Genomic DNA, 15378 nt, shown 5'->3' on the forward strand with positions numbered 1-15378 from the left:
TTCTAATTTTATGGATTTTTTTTTCCAAATTTATCGTTGTTATTTTTTAAATCAATTGCTCTATGGTTAGGAAGGTAGCTTTCATATGAAACCAATTCTTGGCATTCATTCTTAAGCTTTGTCCCAGAAATGATGGTCAGGTTTTGGTAGTCCTTATGTATTTGAGAAGAATGTGTTTTCTCTAACCTGAAGAAATTGGAGCACCAATTGTATAGTATATGCTCATCTGTTAGATAAAATTAAGTTAAATCTATTATATCCATAATAATTTTTATCAATTACTGTGCAAGAGATAAAATAAACCCCTTCAACACTGATTGTGGTTAGATTTGGAGGCATGTAACAGAAAAAAGAAAACTTCACAAAATAGCAGTAGCTAACAAAAGTTAGTCTGGGCTCCTTTAATGTGAAAGATAGATACATTCTTATGTATGCCTACTGTCCAGGCTGCTGCAGTAGCTCCAAGATGAGACTGGGATTTGGTTACTGCCTCCTGTGGTTATCAAGGATAGCGGTTTCTTCCCTCCATTTCCCCTGCCACCTGATAACCAAAGATGGCTGCTTATACCCGTTTTCCCTTCTCCCAAGTATTCTCTGAACTAACATTCCTGTACTACCCATCCCTGTGGTTCCCCACTGAGGCTTCCACCTACCTGTTCAACATCATTATGCCACTGTCAGTGAATAGTCCAAACAGCTTGTGTGGCATTACCAATAATCAAGAGCTGTCCTTTAAATAGCCTTAGCTACTTCTTACCTTAGAATGAAATTTCCTTCATTTTGTTGACACTTCAGACCATTGCTAGTCTTGCTAGTCCTCATCTCTCATTACCTTGTTTTAAGATAATGTAATTATTCTGAGGAATCATGTTAAGAAACAGGTATATAGCAAATATTATTAGTAATAGAAAACAGTTATAAGATTAAAAGCTGATTCCAGCTCATCAAAGTCTTAATATACATCACCCTAAAATAATATTTTATTTATATTTCTGAAATCCTGCTTACTTGGTATTTTATATATATTACCACCATTTTGTCCTTCTGGATCTTGAAGCAGGTTACTTATCCTGATTTACAGACAAAAAAATTGAAACAAGAAGCCCTGAGATGCTCAGTAATTTCCTCCCAAGCACTGCCTGACCCTCAGTTCTCCCTAAGGTCTGATTCCCACTCCAGGGCTTGCAACCACAGGCCAAGCAACTGAAACACTAACTCGTTGTATCTTCAGGTTGTCACTCAGTGGTCTTCTCATGTCATCCTTTAGGCAACACCAAGAGTCACTAGCAGCAGAGAGAGAGAGGCGACGGCAGGAGAGAGAAGAAAGGTTGCAGAGAATAGAACGGGAAGAAAGGAACAAATTCAGGTAAGGAGGACTTTAAGATTTTTTTATAATGATGAATTGAGAATTAAAGCATATGACTTTACACTGATAAAATTAGTGCTGGTGTTAAAGGGTTAGACAGTAACGTGTGTTTGCTTCAAATTCTGTCTGTGTCTTTAAGGAAGAGAAAGATATATCTGCAACAGGCTAGATCTTTATTATAGCCTCTATTTCTCTAACCATATGGCAAGAAGTACAGATAGCCAAACACAATTAGGGACTTACATGTTCTTGGGTTTTCCATTATTTAAAGTAGTCTTATCCAGGCCTTCCTGATGATGGAGAGCCTAATTATTTTAACTTAATTTGACATCTCTCCCTAATGCACCTCATATTTTATTCATATTCTACTGGATGCCTACATGCTTTTCCCACTTTCTGGTTTGTGTTTTGCTTGTAACAATCTTCAATATATATATTTTAAACAATAATCTCTCTTTTTATGTGTGGTGGAGGGTCATTGTGTTGATTACTCTCAGCCCATTGCTCCCTGGTGTCCTGGTCTCTGTCCGGCTCCAAAGATTTGTTCCTGGGGGTGGCCCATTCCAAGTTTCATATCTTGACCTGTCTATCTCCACTTAGTCCAGGGTTCCTGGTATTCTTTAGCCAATTCACCATTTCCTGCTGACTAGTTGGGGCTATAGGTGTGTGATACCATGCCTGGAAATTTTTTTTAGTAAGAGATGGAGTGTCTATCTTGCTCAGACTTATCTTGAACTCCTGAGATTGAGCAATCCTTCCATCTCGGCCTCCCAGAGTGCTAAGATTATTGGCGTGAGCCACTGCTCCCAGGCTGACCATGTAGTCTTGAACTTAGATTCATATTGTAATCTCACCAGCAGGAACAGAAAAATGAAACATTAAAATTAGTTGAAATTGGGCATCTTGTGGGTGTAGACCAAAGAGAATGCACAAAGCAAGGGCTTCTAGTGATCCCAGCATAGAAACTGAGAGTGTGATGGAGGTGGAGAAAGAATTCTGGGCTGGGGAAGGACTGTCCACACTGGAGTGCAACCTAAATGGGCATTGGGCCCATTCAGATTTAGTTCTTGAGACGGACGTTCTGGAGTTACTAGAAACTCCTTGCTTGCTTGGAATTGCCATATTTTATTGAATATTTTTTGAGAATTTTTTTATTGAGAATTTTTTGAAAATTCTCTTTCCTTCTCCTTCATATATTTATATTCTTTCTGAAGAGTAATTGTAATAGTAGTATCTCCAGGTAAATTCAGTAGTGCCATGTTTTCTGATATCCTTGTGGTTTTATTGAAAATCAGTTTTATTTAGTACTTTTAAAGTATAGTCCATAAACTTTTACTTTTGAAAATTCATCTGCAGGCTGGGCGCGGTGGTTCACACTTGCAATCCTAACACTCTGAGAGGCCAAGGCAGGTGGATTGCTCGAGCTCACAAGTTCCAGACCAGCCTGAGCAAGAGTGAGACCCTGTCTCTACTAAAAATGAAAAACTGAGGCAAGGCCGGCGCCTGTGGCTCAGTGGGTAGGGCGCCGGTCCCATATGCCGGAGGTGGTGGGTTCAAACCCAGCCCCGGCCAAAAAGAAAAGAAAAACTGAGGCAAGAGACTCGCTTGAGTCCAAGAGTTTGAGGTTGCTGTGATCTGTGACACCATGGCACTCTAGCATTCTACCCAGGGTGACAAAGTGAGACTCTGTCTCAAAAAAAAAAAAGAAAAAAATCAACTGCAACCATTTATCATTTCTGGGGAAATAGTGGGCTTTCATGATATACTGTTAGAATTTCTTGGGAATTTTTGAGCATCTAACTCTTGTTATTTTCCTTTCCTATTTGTTTGTTCTGCAAATTTCCATTAGCCGAGAATATGTAGACAAAAGAGAGGAGCAAAGACAAGCAAGAGAAGAAAGGTTTGTATCTCTCTTCCATTGTAACCAAATGGCACGTGACTTGGCACTGTTAACCAAGCATGCTGAGGAGGTGTTCGTTGTAATTAAAGCTTCACCTGGATCACCTAAGACCTTGGATAACTGGCATTTTGCTGACTAGAGTATCTTGGTTATCTAAATTTTCCAAGGAAAGTTCAGATTTATTAACTAGTGCTTTTGTGTTGAAATGTGTGTGTCTGGTCCTCCAAAACTCTTCTCCAAATGAGCACCTTGGTATCAGCACGTTGACCTGTGACGTATATTTGTGTACTTGCACCACCACTACTGAGCCTGGGTTACGTGTTTCTCCCACGTGCTTCCATCTCACCTGGTGAGCATTCCCTCAACAAACTGAGCGCACACCCCATGCCAAGTACTGGCTGTGGTGACAAACACGCTTGTGATTCTTGTTGGTTGTGCCTGCTCATGTGCTGTCTCCCTCCTGAACAGTATGCAGGTCCTGATGGAGAACCATGCCTGTTGTTCCTTGGTTTCTCTGGTTCCCACCATGGTGCTGAGTGCATAGTAGGCATTTAGGAATGCAATGTGGGATACATGAGCAAATGAACCAACAGCTTGTTTTAAAATATTCCAGCTGTAAACTAGTTTGTTAATATCAATGGCAGCATGATTCAAATCCCAACAAAGATATAAAGTTAATCTATTCAGTGTTTGATGAATTTAGATAAGCAGAGGAAGATGGTTTAGGAAGTAGGAGACAAGTTTTTACCTCCATCACTACGCAGTCTGCAGTTTCCCCCTCTACCACCAGATGGGGTGACAGGATGGTGAGATGGAAAGGCTGATTTTATATGTTTTATACCAGAACCAGCTGGAACCTAACAGTTTCTGGACTGTACCAATAAGAAGTGGAATGGTGCTAATTTTTAAAGCACCAGCTAAATAACAGAACTGTCTGAGATAGGGAAGAGTAGAGACTGTGTTCAATTAAAAAATTAGATCAGCTTCAGAAATAAAGCTATGACATTGCTTTAAGTCTAACATTCTACTAGATTATTGTCATCATAATAACCAGTTGTGGCTAACAAATTTAGGCTGAAAGATACTGGTAAACAAGAAACTTCTCTTTCTAACTAGTACCTGTTTTTGACATCAGTTTACATACTTAGGCTGAAAATGCTGTTGACTTTTTGCTCAGGTGTAAGGAATTAGATTTTATTTTTTTAGTTTTTCTCCAGATTCTGCACTTCCTGGAGCTTTTGATGACTGGATTGTCAGGTTATGTCTGCGTAAGCAAAGCTTGACAGCCCCTCGGGGATATCTGGGTGCTATTCAAGATTGTCCCAAACCACTAACTTCAAGCTCTTTCAGGATATTTACTTTTTTTTTTTTTTTTCCAAACATGGCTTTACTTATGTCTGGCAAACTCATGCAGAGGAGGTTGCCACTCAGGTCTTTCCTCCTCTGCTTCTACCCTTAGTCCTTGCCCTCAGGCTCTCTGGCCTCCAATGAGTTCTTTCCTTATAGCTCACCTCTCTTTTCACATGCAGGTTTGGTGAAGCAGCCCGGCATTTACCTTTGGTTTGGACCAGCCACTTTTCCTGGCTAGTTTTCTTTTTAAATTACCTGGTAAAGATGGAAGTGAGGAAGATATACTTTCATCCCTGTTTGGAAAGCTATTGGGGCTTCCTAGAAGTCTGGGGAAAGATAATATTTCCACATATAATGGAATTTGGAAATGGATGACCAAATGATGGGGATCAGAGGTGGAGAGATGTCCAGAAATAAGGATAAGGACTTCCTCTGTTAACTCTTGAAGTCAGAGCCATGCGTATTTGTCAGGTCCCATGTCTCCTACCCTTAACACAAAGACAGGAAAAGACAGATGGAGTCACAGTAGATGGTTTTTGAGGTTTGTATCATGTAACAAGATGAAAAGTCCTTTTATTTTGAGGGATAGTGGCCACCCAGGTACATGTTATATCATTGCATTCCCAAATTTCTATTAAACTATGTCACTGACAGTGGCATAGACCAGGAATAAGTTTCAATTGAGACATCACTTCAATTTTGTTAAATATTAGAAGAAAGGCTTTATATCATAATGATTGATTAAAGTGACATTCACAAATAATTTAAAGGAAATAAAAATGAAGGGGGTAGTAAGAAATGAGAGCCAGGCTGGGGATGTGTTGAGGAGGTAGCATGGCAGGATGAGATGAGTTTGGGTTTGTTAGTGTAAGGGGGATGGTGGAATGTGGACGGGAAATGCCTTCTGGGAGATGGGTTATGGGAACCATACAAAGAAGGTTGGGATTGCACTAGGATTTCAGAAATTATGCATGAAAGCAATCAGTAAGGCGAAAGGATTTTGAGCATTGCTTAGGACTAAAGACAGGGTAGAAGCTAGAGGGAGACATGTTTTGGTTTAATGTAGGGAAGAATTTATCAGTTCAAGAGTAGGGGCAAAAGTCATGAACCAGTAGGTTTAGGTTAATCTCAAGTGAAGCAGTTATTCTGTAAAGTCCTGTGAAAAGAGACCGAGCCTCAGTACTGGCCCTGCCACCAGGCCCTGTGGATGTTGAAGTTCATTCCTACAGTTTATTAGTTTATTTGCCTCTCTCTCTCCCTGAACTGTGAGCTCCATGAGGGTGGGATTTTTTTTCTTATTTATTATTAAATCTCTAGTGCCTACTACTGTTCTTAGCACACAATAGGTCCTTGACAAACATTCAATAAGTAAATAAAAAGATGAATAAATAAACAAATGATATGGGCAGGGATAGGTAGAGTAAATGGAAGTGTTTAGATGAAGTCCCGTCACCTGAGGAAAAACATCTTCTTGTGGGGGCTGTGACTTGTGGATAGAAAGTCTAGTGCTTTCCCCAGGGGAGGCCCCATCAGCATCTGGTGGTTGCATATGGGCTCATGTGACAGTAGGGATGTGTGACAGTCATTGCCTGGGCTGGTGGGCTTCCTGGATCAAGTACTGTTGGGTCATGGGTCTCACAGCCACTGCCTAAGAGAAGGTCACGTCACGGGTCCAGCTTCATCCCCAAAGACTGTCAGAGGTTCTCATGGGCAGCAGGGGTTGCTGGGTTACAGCATAGTCATTTCCAGGCAGCATGGCTCTCCCATGCCTATGTAAGTCCATGGCCTCATCACTCTGGCCATGGGTGCTGCTTTTTCAGAAAGGTCCAGTGCTTTTAACTTCCATGCCTCTCTGCCCCTGCATTTAAAAAAAGAGCTTAATTGTGATCAAATGCACCTACCATCGAATTGACCGTGTTAACTATTTTATGTGTATAGTTGAGTAGTGTTGACTGCATGCACATTAACATTGGTAATTGTTAATAAACCATAAATTGGTTTTCAGGACTCTTCTTTAAAAACTGAAATTCTGGCGGCGCCTGTGGCTCAAGGAGTAGGGCGCTGGTCCCATATGCCAGAGGTGGCGGGTTCAAACCCAGCCCAGGCCAAAAACCAAAAAAATAAATAAATAAAAACTGAAATTCTTTAAACTTCAGACAACTCCCCTGCCCCTACCCTGCCATTTTTGTCTACCACATAAACATTCACATTCCTTAGAACAATTCGGGTTAAACCCTTAACTCTCTCATATCTCATGGACCCTCTGTGATAGAGTCTGTGGGGCCAAGGGGGCTGGGGGGTGCAGAGGAATGGTCCTTGAGTCATACCTATCCAGGCTCCAGGATGAGTGGCAACTAGAGTCCTTCAGAAAGTCAGGGGAACCATGGGCTGCCAACATGTTCCTGCCACCAGGCTGCCAATAGGGAGGGGTGTGGGAGGCCAGCACCAGGGTTGGGACAACACAACTGAAGGCCAATGTGGGTTGTCATCCTGGCTGGAAGCCTTCTTCAGAGGCCTCATCGCCACCCTCCTTGGACTCTTCTGATGTCCAGGCCTATTATTTTACCCATTCCTTGCCTGCTCCTTTACCCTGTAGCAAAAGGCTTGGTGCCAGTGTGGGGATGCTTGTGCTCATGACCTCTCTTGAGCCTGCAGTGTTCCCAGCCTTGGGTTTGCCCTGATTCATTGAAAAAATGCCTCATGAGCACCTTGATTCTTGCCTTCAAGATCTTTTTTTCCCCAAAGTTCCTATTACTTCCACAGCCTGGTGGGTTTTTCTGGTTGGCCTGAATTAAGTTCAGGAACACGTCCCTTTTGTTGCTCCTCTTACCTTGTAACAGATGATGCTGTTGGCAAGGTAAGTCCAGAGTTTGCATCCTCCTCTCTAGGGCTAGCTTCATCCTGTGACTGCGAGGCGGCTGCTCCCAGCACCTCAGGTTTTGGTATAGATGTATGTAGGTACCCATTGCACATCTTTTATCAGAGTTATCTGAAAACAAGCTCACTCTCAACAAAACTGCAATAGAGAGCATCTGCCAGCTCAGCATGCTGGGCTGCAGGTGGTCCTGCAGGTGGAGTGCTGTCTGCAGGTCTCTCCCTGTACACACCGCCTGCTTCCCAGCAGCTACAGATGTGGGGCGCCAAGGGAAAGAACAAAGGACAGTAATCTTGCTGTTCACAAAAATCCTATTATCTGCTTGTTGAAAACAGACATGCACATGTGAAAAGATGACTAAATATGCCAGGCAGTAAATGTAAAATGCCATCTGAGTTGAATGGACTACATATCCGACCTGAGTTCAGAGGCAAGGCCAAGATCACTTCCAGCTGCGGTGGTCAAGGCAGGCTCCAAGGAGGGAGACATGCACGCGAGCGTGGCCTGGCGGGTGGACTGCCTTGGGGCCAGCAGGGGAAAGGGTGAGGATTTCAGATGGGGGAACCACACCTACTTTGAGGCTGGGAGGAAAAAGGCATGCTTTTTCGGTGCATTGTTTTTAAAGATTTTAAATATGTGCTCTGCCTTTCCTATCTGGGTGAATCAGGAGCACAATGCCTTATGCCTGATGTAAGGAGCTGAAGCATGAGTCCAGGTGGATGTGAAGTGAGGGTCTTGAGCAAGTGTGGATGAGATAGCAAGGAACCTGCTACAGCTGAATTCATAAATTTATTTCTGAACAAATAATGGTGGGTAAAATTAGACATCTGGAAGAGGCACACGTTGCAAAGTTATTTTGGTCTGATCTATAAAGCGCACTCTAAGGACTATGATTGGTAGCTGGTCTTAATAAACAGTTAGTGGGTTCTGCCTGCCTAAAATGCAAAACAGATGTATCTTTGTTCTTTTAAACTGACTTTGATGAATAAACTATATGTGACGTCAGGTCCAAGCTATTGGATGTCTGAGCCCTACTCAGAAATATTTTAGAATATAAAAAAGTTTCCATGGTCGACACTGAGAGAACAAAGTGAATTCCAGTTGCATTGCTGTTAGCATTGAAGCAGGTTCAGAAATTCAGAGAGGCAGGCCTTCATCCAAGCAACCCCTTTTGGGGCTTTTTTTTTCTCTCTGCAACAGCAAGGCACCCACCCATGTCACAGCTGCAGGCTCTGGGTGGGTTTGGTTTCCAGCTGTCACTCTTGGGGCTTTTTGGTGGTCTTTATTGCTGTGTTGCTTATTTGCACAAATGTATCCCAAAAGAGCAGAATAGGATTCTGTAGCAGTGTTCAGTGTCTTGGGACCATGTGATGTTGCCATTTCCCCCAATTTGCTTGGTTATGAGTGACTCGGGGTTTTTAATCATCAGCATCTTGGCTTTGCTGGGTGGTGCTGGCAGCCTTACCCTCCAGGCAGGCCTGCGCTGTGCTCTGTGCATCCGGAAACCAGCTCACTCTGCAGGTGTTTCGTCCATAAACAAGCATCAGCCACGGACTCCTCTTTCTTTTGACGGAAACCCTTTGGAATTTAACTTTCAGATACAAATACTTGGAACAGTTGGCAGCTGAGGCACATGAAAAGGAGCAGAGAGGCCGGAGTGTGAGCCGGGGCAGAGCCGACCTCTCCTTGGACCTGAGCTCGCCAGCAGCTCCTGCCTCCCCAGCTCTTCGGAGCCATAGCCCATCATCTCTAGACTCTCAGGAGGCTCTGCCAGTATCATCCTCCTCCCCAGGAACACCTCAGCATCCCGCAGGTGAGTACAGGGGGAGGAGAGTGAAAACTGAAGGGTTGATGTCAGACAGGCTGTTTCTGGTCAGTTAGAAGGATTCCAACCTGTAGACTAACATTGAAACAGCAAGTATGGGCAAATGTGGGGTGGCTACAACCTGTGCTGTGACTAATAAACTCAACACCTTCAGAGCCACTACAGTAAAGCAGAATGATTCATGAAGGTCATCAACATATGATCATGGAAAAGGGACAATGTAGAAAATACGACTTACTTTAACATTTAACCTTAAATACCAGAGTATCGAATTTATAATTTGGATATGTGTATCTCCTCAACAAATTGACCACTTTTGAAAGTTGTTACTCTAGGAACAATTGGTCTGTTTTAAATTAAACTGAAGGAGCATAAAGTTAAGTAAAGAAAGATGTGGACCTACTGAAAATAGAGGTTAAATATCAAAGAAGGAAAAAAGTTAAAATTGTAAAAATTACTGGCACGTAGGAGGTGGGTATACGTATGTGTGTGTGCATGCTTATGTACAGACAGGCAGATGAAATTCTGTCATCTTACCTTTGGAGGAAAAACAATGATATTGTTCACTGCAGTTTTAAGCATCAGTTGTCTTTCTGATCATTCTGCACGTTGCGGGTCTGTCTTCTTGCACATTAACACAAACGATGGTTCTTAGGCACAGGCTTTACACGGTGAATGTTGATTCACGCTGCTGCTAGCACTGTTTGTTTTAGTTAAGTGTTATGACTTAATGCCTGATAGAGACTTAGCCAAGGGAACACAGTAGAGTCACTAAACTTTTAACTCTAGGAGGGGTTGACTAAATATGGCGTAAAGTTTAATTTAAACAAGGCAGGACCCCATGACCTCAGCAGAACTGGATGTAATGGAAGGATGTTGTCTGTCTAGTTCTTTGCTAGCTTTCCAAGCCTCAGCCCAATCTGCAGGAGTACCATATCTTGCCATGACATTCAGTTATTCCTGGTCCCCGAGCTGTGGAAGACTGTCCCAGGCAGATGGCTCAGTCACAGATGAGTAATGTTGGTCTTAAAATACTGAGACTCTGAGAATCAGGAAAACAGACTGTTCTTTAAAAGCCAAGCAGTGTGCTTCCCAAACCCTGCCTCCTATCATTGCTATATCTACACTGTGGTATTTCCGGAGGCGGTATGAAAAATCTCCTCCTCCAAAGTGGTTCAGCACTGAGACTTAGGACTTTTAACTCCAGGAATTATCCTTCTGGCAGTTTACAGAATGATTGTCTAAACTGTGAAATACAGAACATCCCCAGGCTGAGAGGGAATTATCTATATCTGTAGATACTGTTTGTCTTCAAAATTTTAATCTATGTGATATTTATGAAAAAAGACAATTCCTCAAGAATTTGGTCCAATTACAGTTGAGGACATTCTATCCAATTAAAAATATAGAATATTTTAAAATTCAATAAGAATACAGAAAATATTCATTTTAGATAGTAATGTATCTGATACGCCTTGGGGAGAATATTGAGTTATGTCATTATGCTTTCCCAAAGGTGATAGCAAATGTTATTTTCCTCTTCAAGGAAGGGATTAATAGAGACTGAGAGAATGTTTGGCTACAGTCCCACAATAAGTTATGTCTGGATCTAAAAAAGGATATTGAACTTGAGTTTACACATAATTGCAAATTAACAAAATAGCATTATATGATGGTATTTGCTTTTGAAATTAAAAAAAAGATACTGGCTCCTGTGAGAACTAGAAGAGCTGTCTGTCGTATGTTAAGTAATTTTTATCCCAGTCAGTGGGAACCAGCAAGGTGTTCTAATTTCCTTGTCCCCATGTGTACCTGATTTACACAATTAGAAATTATAAGCATATAAAGAGAAATGCTATAAGAGGGTGTCTCAAAAAGACTGCTGGTGCTTCTTTCTGCATTGGGGGCTTTTGCCCTGTGACAGAAATGCAAAAGTAGTGTGACAGAAAGGCATTTCTTAGCCCGGCACATACTATTCTTTAAAACATTCTGGGAGCACCCAGTTAATAAGAGGGTATTCTTTTGACTGGGTCCCGTTTTTAAATGGTCAAAGTAACTTTTTGCTTATCCCTAACATTTCTAATATCCCAACATCTGGAGGAGGAATAAAAAATATCACACATCCAGATGTTTGCCCTGCACCAAACACCTGGCATTATGTGGTCCAAATGTGCTAGGCACTGACTTGCTTTTTCACCCTTTTTCTTATGTTGGATCAAACAATCGTAATATACTTCACATTTTTGTATTGCTTTTCCCTTTGCTCCTAAAACACTATTCCACATCTTGACATGCATCTGGGTAAGTATGGGAGATGTTATTATCTATATTTCACTGAAGCCCAAATGGACTAGAAGACTGAATTCAGCTCTCGCTGGCACGGTGCTGGGATGGAACCCAGTGTTTTGACGCCTACCCAGACATCCATCATGGGTCACGGTTCCATTGTATTTGTAGTGGTATTCACATTAATGCCGTACCATCTGTTCGCTAACCCTCTCCCCAGTACCTGCAAAAATTGTGGTCTACATTTTGGAATTAAGGAAAAGGAAAAACAAATACAATAGAACCTCTGTAAATTGACTACCCAAGGGACTGTAACAAACTGGTCAACATACAGAGGTGGGCAACATATGGAACTAGGCCTACTGTACTGATAGTACATGTGGTGTGTGTCTGGCTTATGAAAATTCAGTCAAATTGAGGTGGTCAATACAAGGAAGTGGTCAACTCTGGAGGTTCTTCTGTATTTGTTATTAAAGCAGTGGTTCTCAACCTTCCTAATGTCGTGACCCACAGGTTGAGAACCAGTGTATTAAAGCACAAGTACCTCAAGTTTAAATGTCCTTTTATGGATTTTTTTCTTATAACTCCTTTTTGAGATTCTGGACAACTTTTGGAAGCCAAAAAAGTGAAAACATCAAAAACTTCCTTTTCTCTTACAAAATACATTTTCAAAAAAGGAAGGATAGTGGTAAAATATTAATAGCATTATGTGCCATCCAGTGAAATCTTTGAGTCCAAACCCTTCCCAGCTCAATTTGCTATAACTTTTGTAAATGTTCCCTCTGACCCCACCATCAAGTCAATGTGAGCTTGGATTATTTTGCCATCTGGCTTTCTTATGGCTCAGTACATATGTGTCCCAATACTCCCTGAACTTAGTGGTGATGGTCTGAGTATTTTCCCTCTTTTATTAAACTACCATGCCCAAGCAAGGAAAAGACATGCATTTATGTTTTCATTTGTACCACATTGTAATTAAAGGAGATGATCAGCCCAAAGTTTAAGTAAATGTGGGAAATGTATCCAGTGGACCAAGGATATCCACTGCTTTGATATCCTTTCCTTATTTTCACTGAGCCCTGGGGATGTATATCAGAATATCTACCTAAAAAGCTTATTTCCCATAATTTTAAGAAACTTGCAGATGACTCTATAAACAAGTTATTGGCACTGATCAGGAAATGCATGGTGTTCTTATTGGGATAGATAGAGTTCTTCAATATGATTCTTGAGATAGTTGCTCTGAGGATTAAAAAAAATAATTATGTGCCCATAAGTGAAGTCGACATAAGCAGGTGGCCTCTTATTCCAGTATTCTCAGATCCAGGGAACCCATTTCATGGAAACAAGGTAGAAGAAAACTGCTTACCTGTAAACCATATGTTGATGATCCCTGCTGGGTGTCCCAGGGTTGAACTTCCTTCCCTAGAGAGCTAGAGCTGTGTTCCCTCCTTGCTGGGCATCCATCATATATGAGTCCCTCTTGAGGCCAGGTAGAGAAAAATGATCTTTTCCAGTGGAGGAAAGTGCTCTAAAGAATTTGGAAGTAGCTTTTACTTGCTAACGTAGCCATGAAAGCAAACATACCGGCTTTGGTACTCTTTGTATTGCATGCATACCACTTAGGGATGCATTTGAAATTGTTGCCACACTACAATTTCCCATTTTCCCTATGTATGGCAACTTTCAGGATATCCTGTATATTATTTTATGTCAGGGAAAAAATATGTTAAATGACAATTTTTTTTCCTACCTGTGAATGGATTCCTAGGTATTTCCAAATGTCTCATTTAGCCCTAAGGATGTTTAATAAGGCCTAAAGAGCCGGTGCCTACTCACTAGCATTTAAAAATTGTGGAAATCTCAAAAAGGAGTTATAAGAAATTGTGGACAGTGGTATACTGATACTTTCTCTCATAGATCCTCCAAGCATTTAAAGTGCTGGTAACTATGGACCATTCTTCTATCCTCCTGATCCTCAAATCTGGAATTAAAGATGTATAGTTATGTCATGTTTGGATTATTTAAATGAATAATCATTTTCCATGTGAGCATCCATTCGTCATTTTGGCTGTTGTCATTATTACCATTGACTGAGCATCTTTGTCACCTTCATTGTGTAACAAATTTTGGGTCTCCTTGAGGTGAAGGTATTCTCCTAAGTTACCTAATCCACCTGGCAGAAAGCAAGAACATCTGGTATCCATTTTCCAACTGGCATGGTAGCAATGGAATATTATCAATCACCAGCCTAACGCTGCATGCTGGTTCTCTTGCATAAAGCTTTTGGGCGCCTCCAGTCCAGTGTTTCATGAATTGGCAGGAAACTAGATTCCTTGTGGTTCTGTGACAGAGCTGCCCTCCCCACCACACCTCCTCACCTCCCCACCTTATGTGACTGCTGCCACTTGATGCCATGTCAGTCAATCAAATTTCATAGCAGGTGTGGCCTGTAGAGCCCTTACAAATCACTGGATTTTTTTTTCCTTGCCATTTTCAGTCTCTAAAAATAGAAAAAGGCAAAAATTTCCCCTTTTTTCATTTAGAACTGACAGTTTTCTGCAGTGTTTTCTTGTTCCATGTTTTGGAAGTATTAAACAGTCTCAAGTGCTTCTGAAGTAGGCAAAGTATAAACCTTAAGTAAAGAGAAGGCACAGAATGGCATTGAGAACATTGATAAAGAAAAGCATTATCTGATCAATATGAATGATTTCCTAGGCAACTATGGGGTGTCAAGAACTATGAAGGGATTGGACTAAAACTTTACCCTATTTTTAAAGCTAATAAATTAGCCCGGCACCATTTCAGGGATGCTGGCAAAAGACATGAAACTCCTGGGTCTGAGACGAAGGATTTTATTACTTGTAGCAATAGTATTAATAGCCAGAGCATCAACATTTATGCCATTTCCACAAACCCAAGTTCGCACAGGGTGATACCTACATACATATTAAGAGGAACCTGAGGCGAAGAACCCTGAGACTCCAAAACTCTTGTAAGGGGCAGTAAGCATGCCTTCTCTTTTTTCCAGAGGGAGATGTTATCTTTATTATAGTGGATAAAAAACTACCAGCCCTTGCCCTGGAGGGAGACACTATTTCTGTCTTCCAAAGCTATTTACTATTCATACATTCTTAGATAGTCCATAAGGAAGGTTGTTAATGTCTCTGCTTGCAAGACTGTAAAAACATGGGCGATCCATAGAGAATTGTTTCCCTAATATTAGGTTATAATGGCTTTTTAACAAATCTTTAATATTACAATTGCATCCTAAAATCTGTTTAATGTAAGCAACAAATTCAAATTTAGATAGCAATTAGCTTGCTTGTTCTTAACAAAAAGAACTTCAGGAGCTGTAAGACCTTGCCTGGAGCAGGCACTTAATGTCAAGGAGCTTGCCTGCATCTGGAGGTGCTCTCAGAGAACCTGGGTCATTAGCTGGGTCAGAGACATCAGTGCCCTTTATCCCAGATGGGAGCGTGGGGTCAGTGCTTCCAGGTAGTCAGGAGGCCTCATGTATCCAGACAATGAAGGTTCTTCAGTCAGTGAAGTTTCCAGTCAACAACGACTGAGACCTGGAAAATATTAATAGCAAAGGAGAATAATTATCAAGTTCTTTCTAGCATCCCTGTCTTTTCTAGGGACTCCACCTCTCCCCAGCATCCCTGCCTTTCCCCCATCCACCTCTGAAATGCATTTGTACACAATATCTGCAGTGCATGGAGCAAGATACACACACGCTGGTTTTCCAATCCCTGAGATATGATTTTTCCAGA

At 41.4% G+C, this 15378-nt stretch overlaps 1 protein-coding gene across 10 annotated transcripts in view; it reads left to right on the forward strand.

The window, feature by feature from the left end:
* Positions 1-15378, forward strand: part of FHOD3 (formin homology 2 domain containing 3) — a 584424-nt gene that overhangs the window by 484433 nt on the left and 84613 nt on the right. For 9 of the 10 annotated variants that reach the window (XM_053571099.1, XM_053571100.1, XM_053571102.1 and 6 more), the window contains 3 exons: positions 1268-1366; positions 3216-3266; positions 9090-9304. In XM_053571099.1, the coding sequence (XP_053427074.1) occupies positions 1268-1366; positions 3216-3266; positions 9090-9304 (365 nt within the window). The remainder of the gene's footprint in view (positions 1-1267; positions 1367-3215; positions 3267-9089; positions 9305-15378) is intronic. The other variant, XM_053571109.1, reaches the window with a different exon arrangement.

This window comes from Nycticebus coucang, chromosome 19 (assembly GCF_027406575.1).
Source record: "Nycticebus coucang isolate mNycCou1 chromosome 19, mNycCou1.pri, whole genome shotgun sequence".
Taxonomy (NCBI): Eukaryota; Metazoa; Chordata; class Mammalia; order Primates; family Lorisidae; genus Nycticebus; species Nycticebus coucang.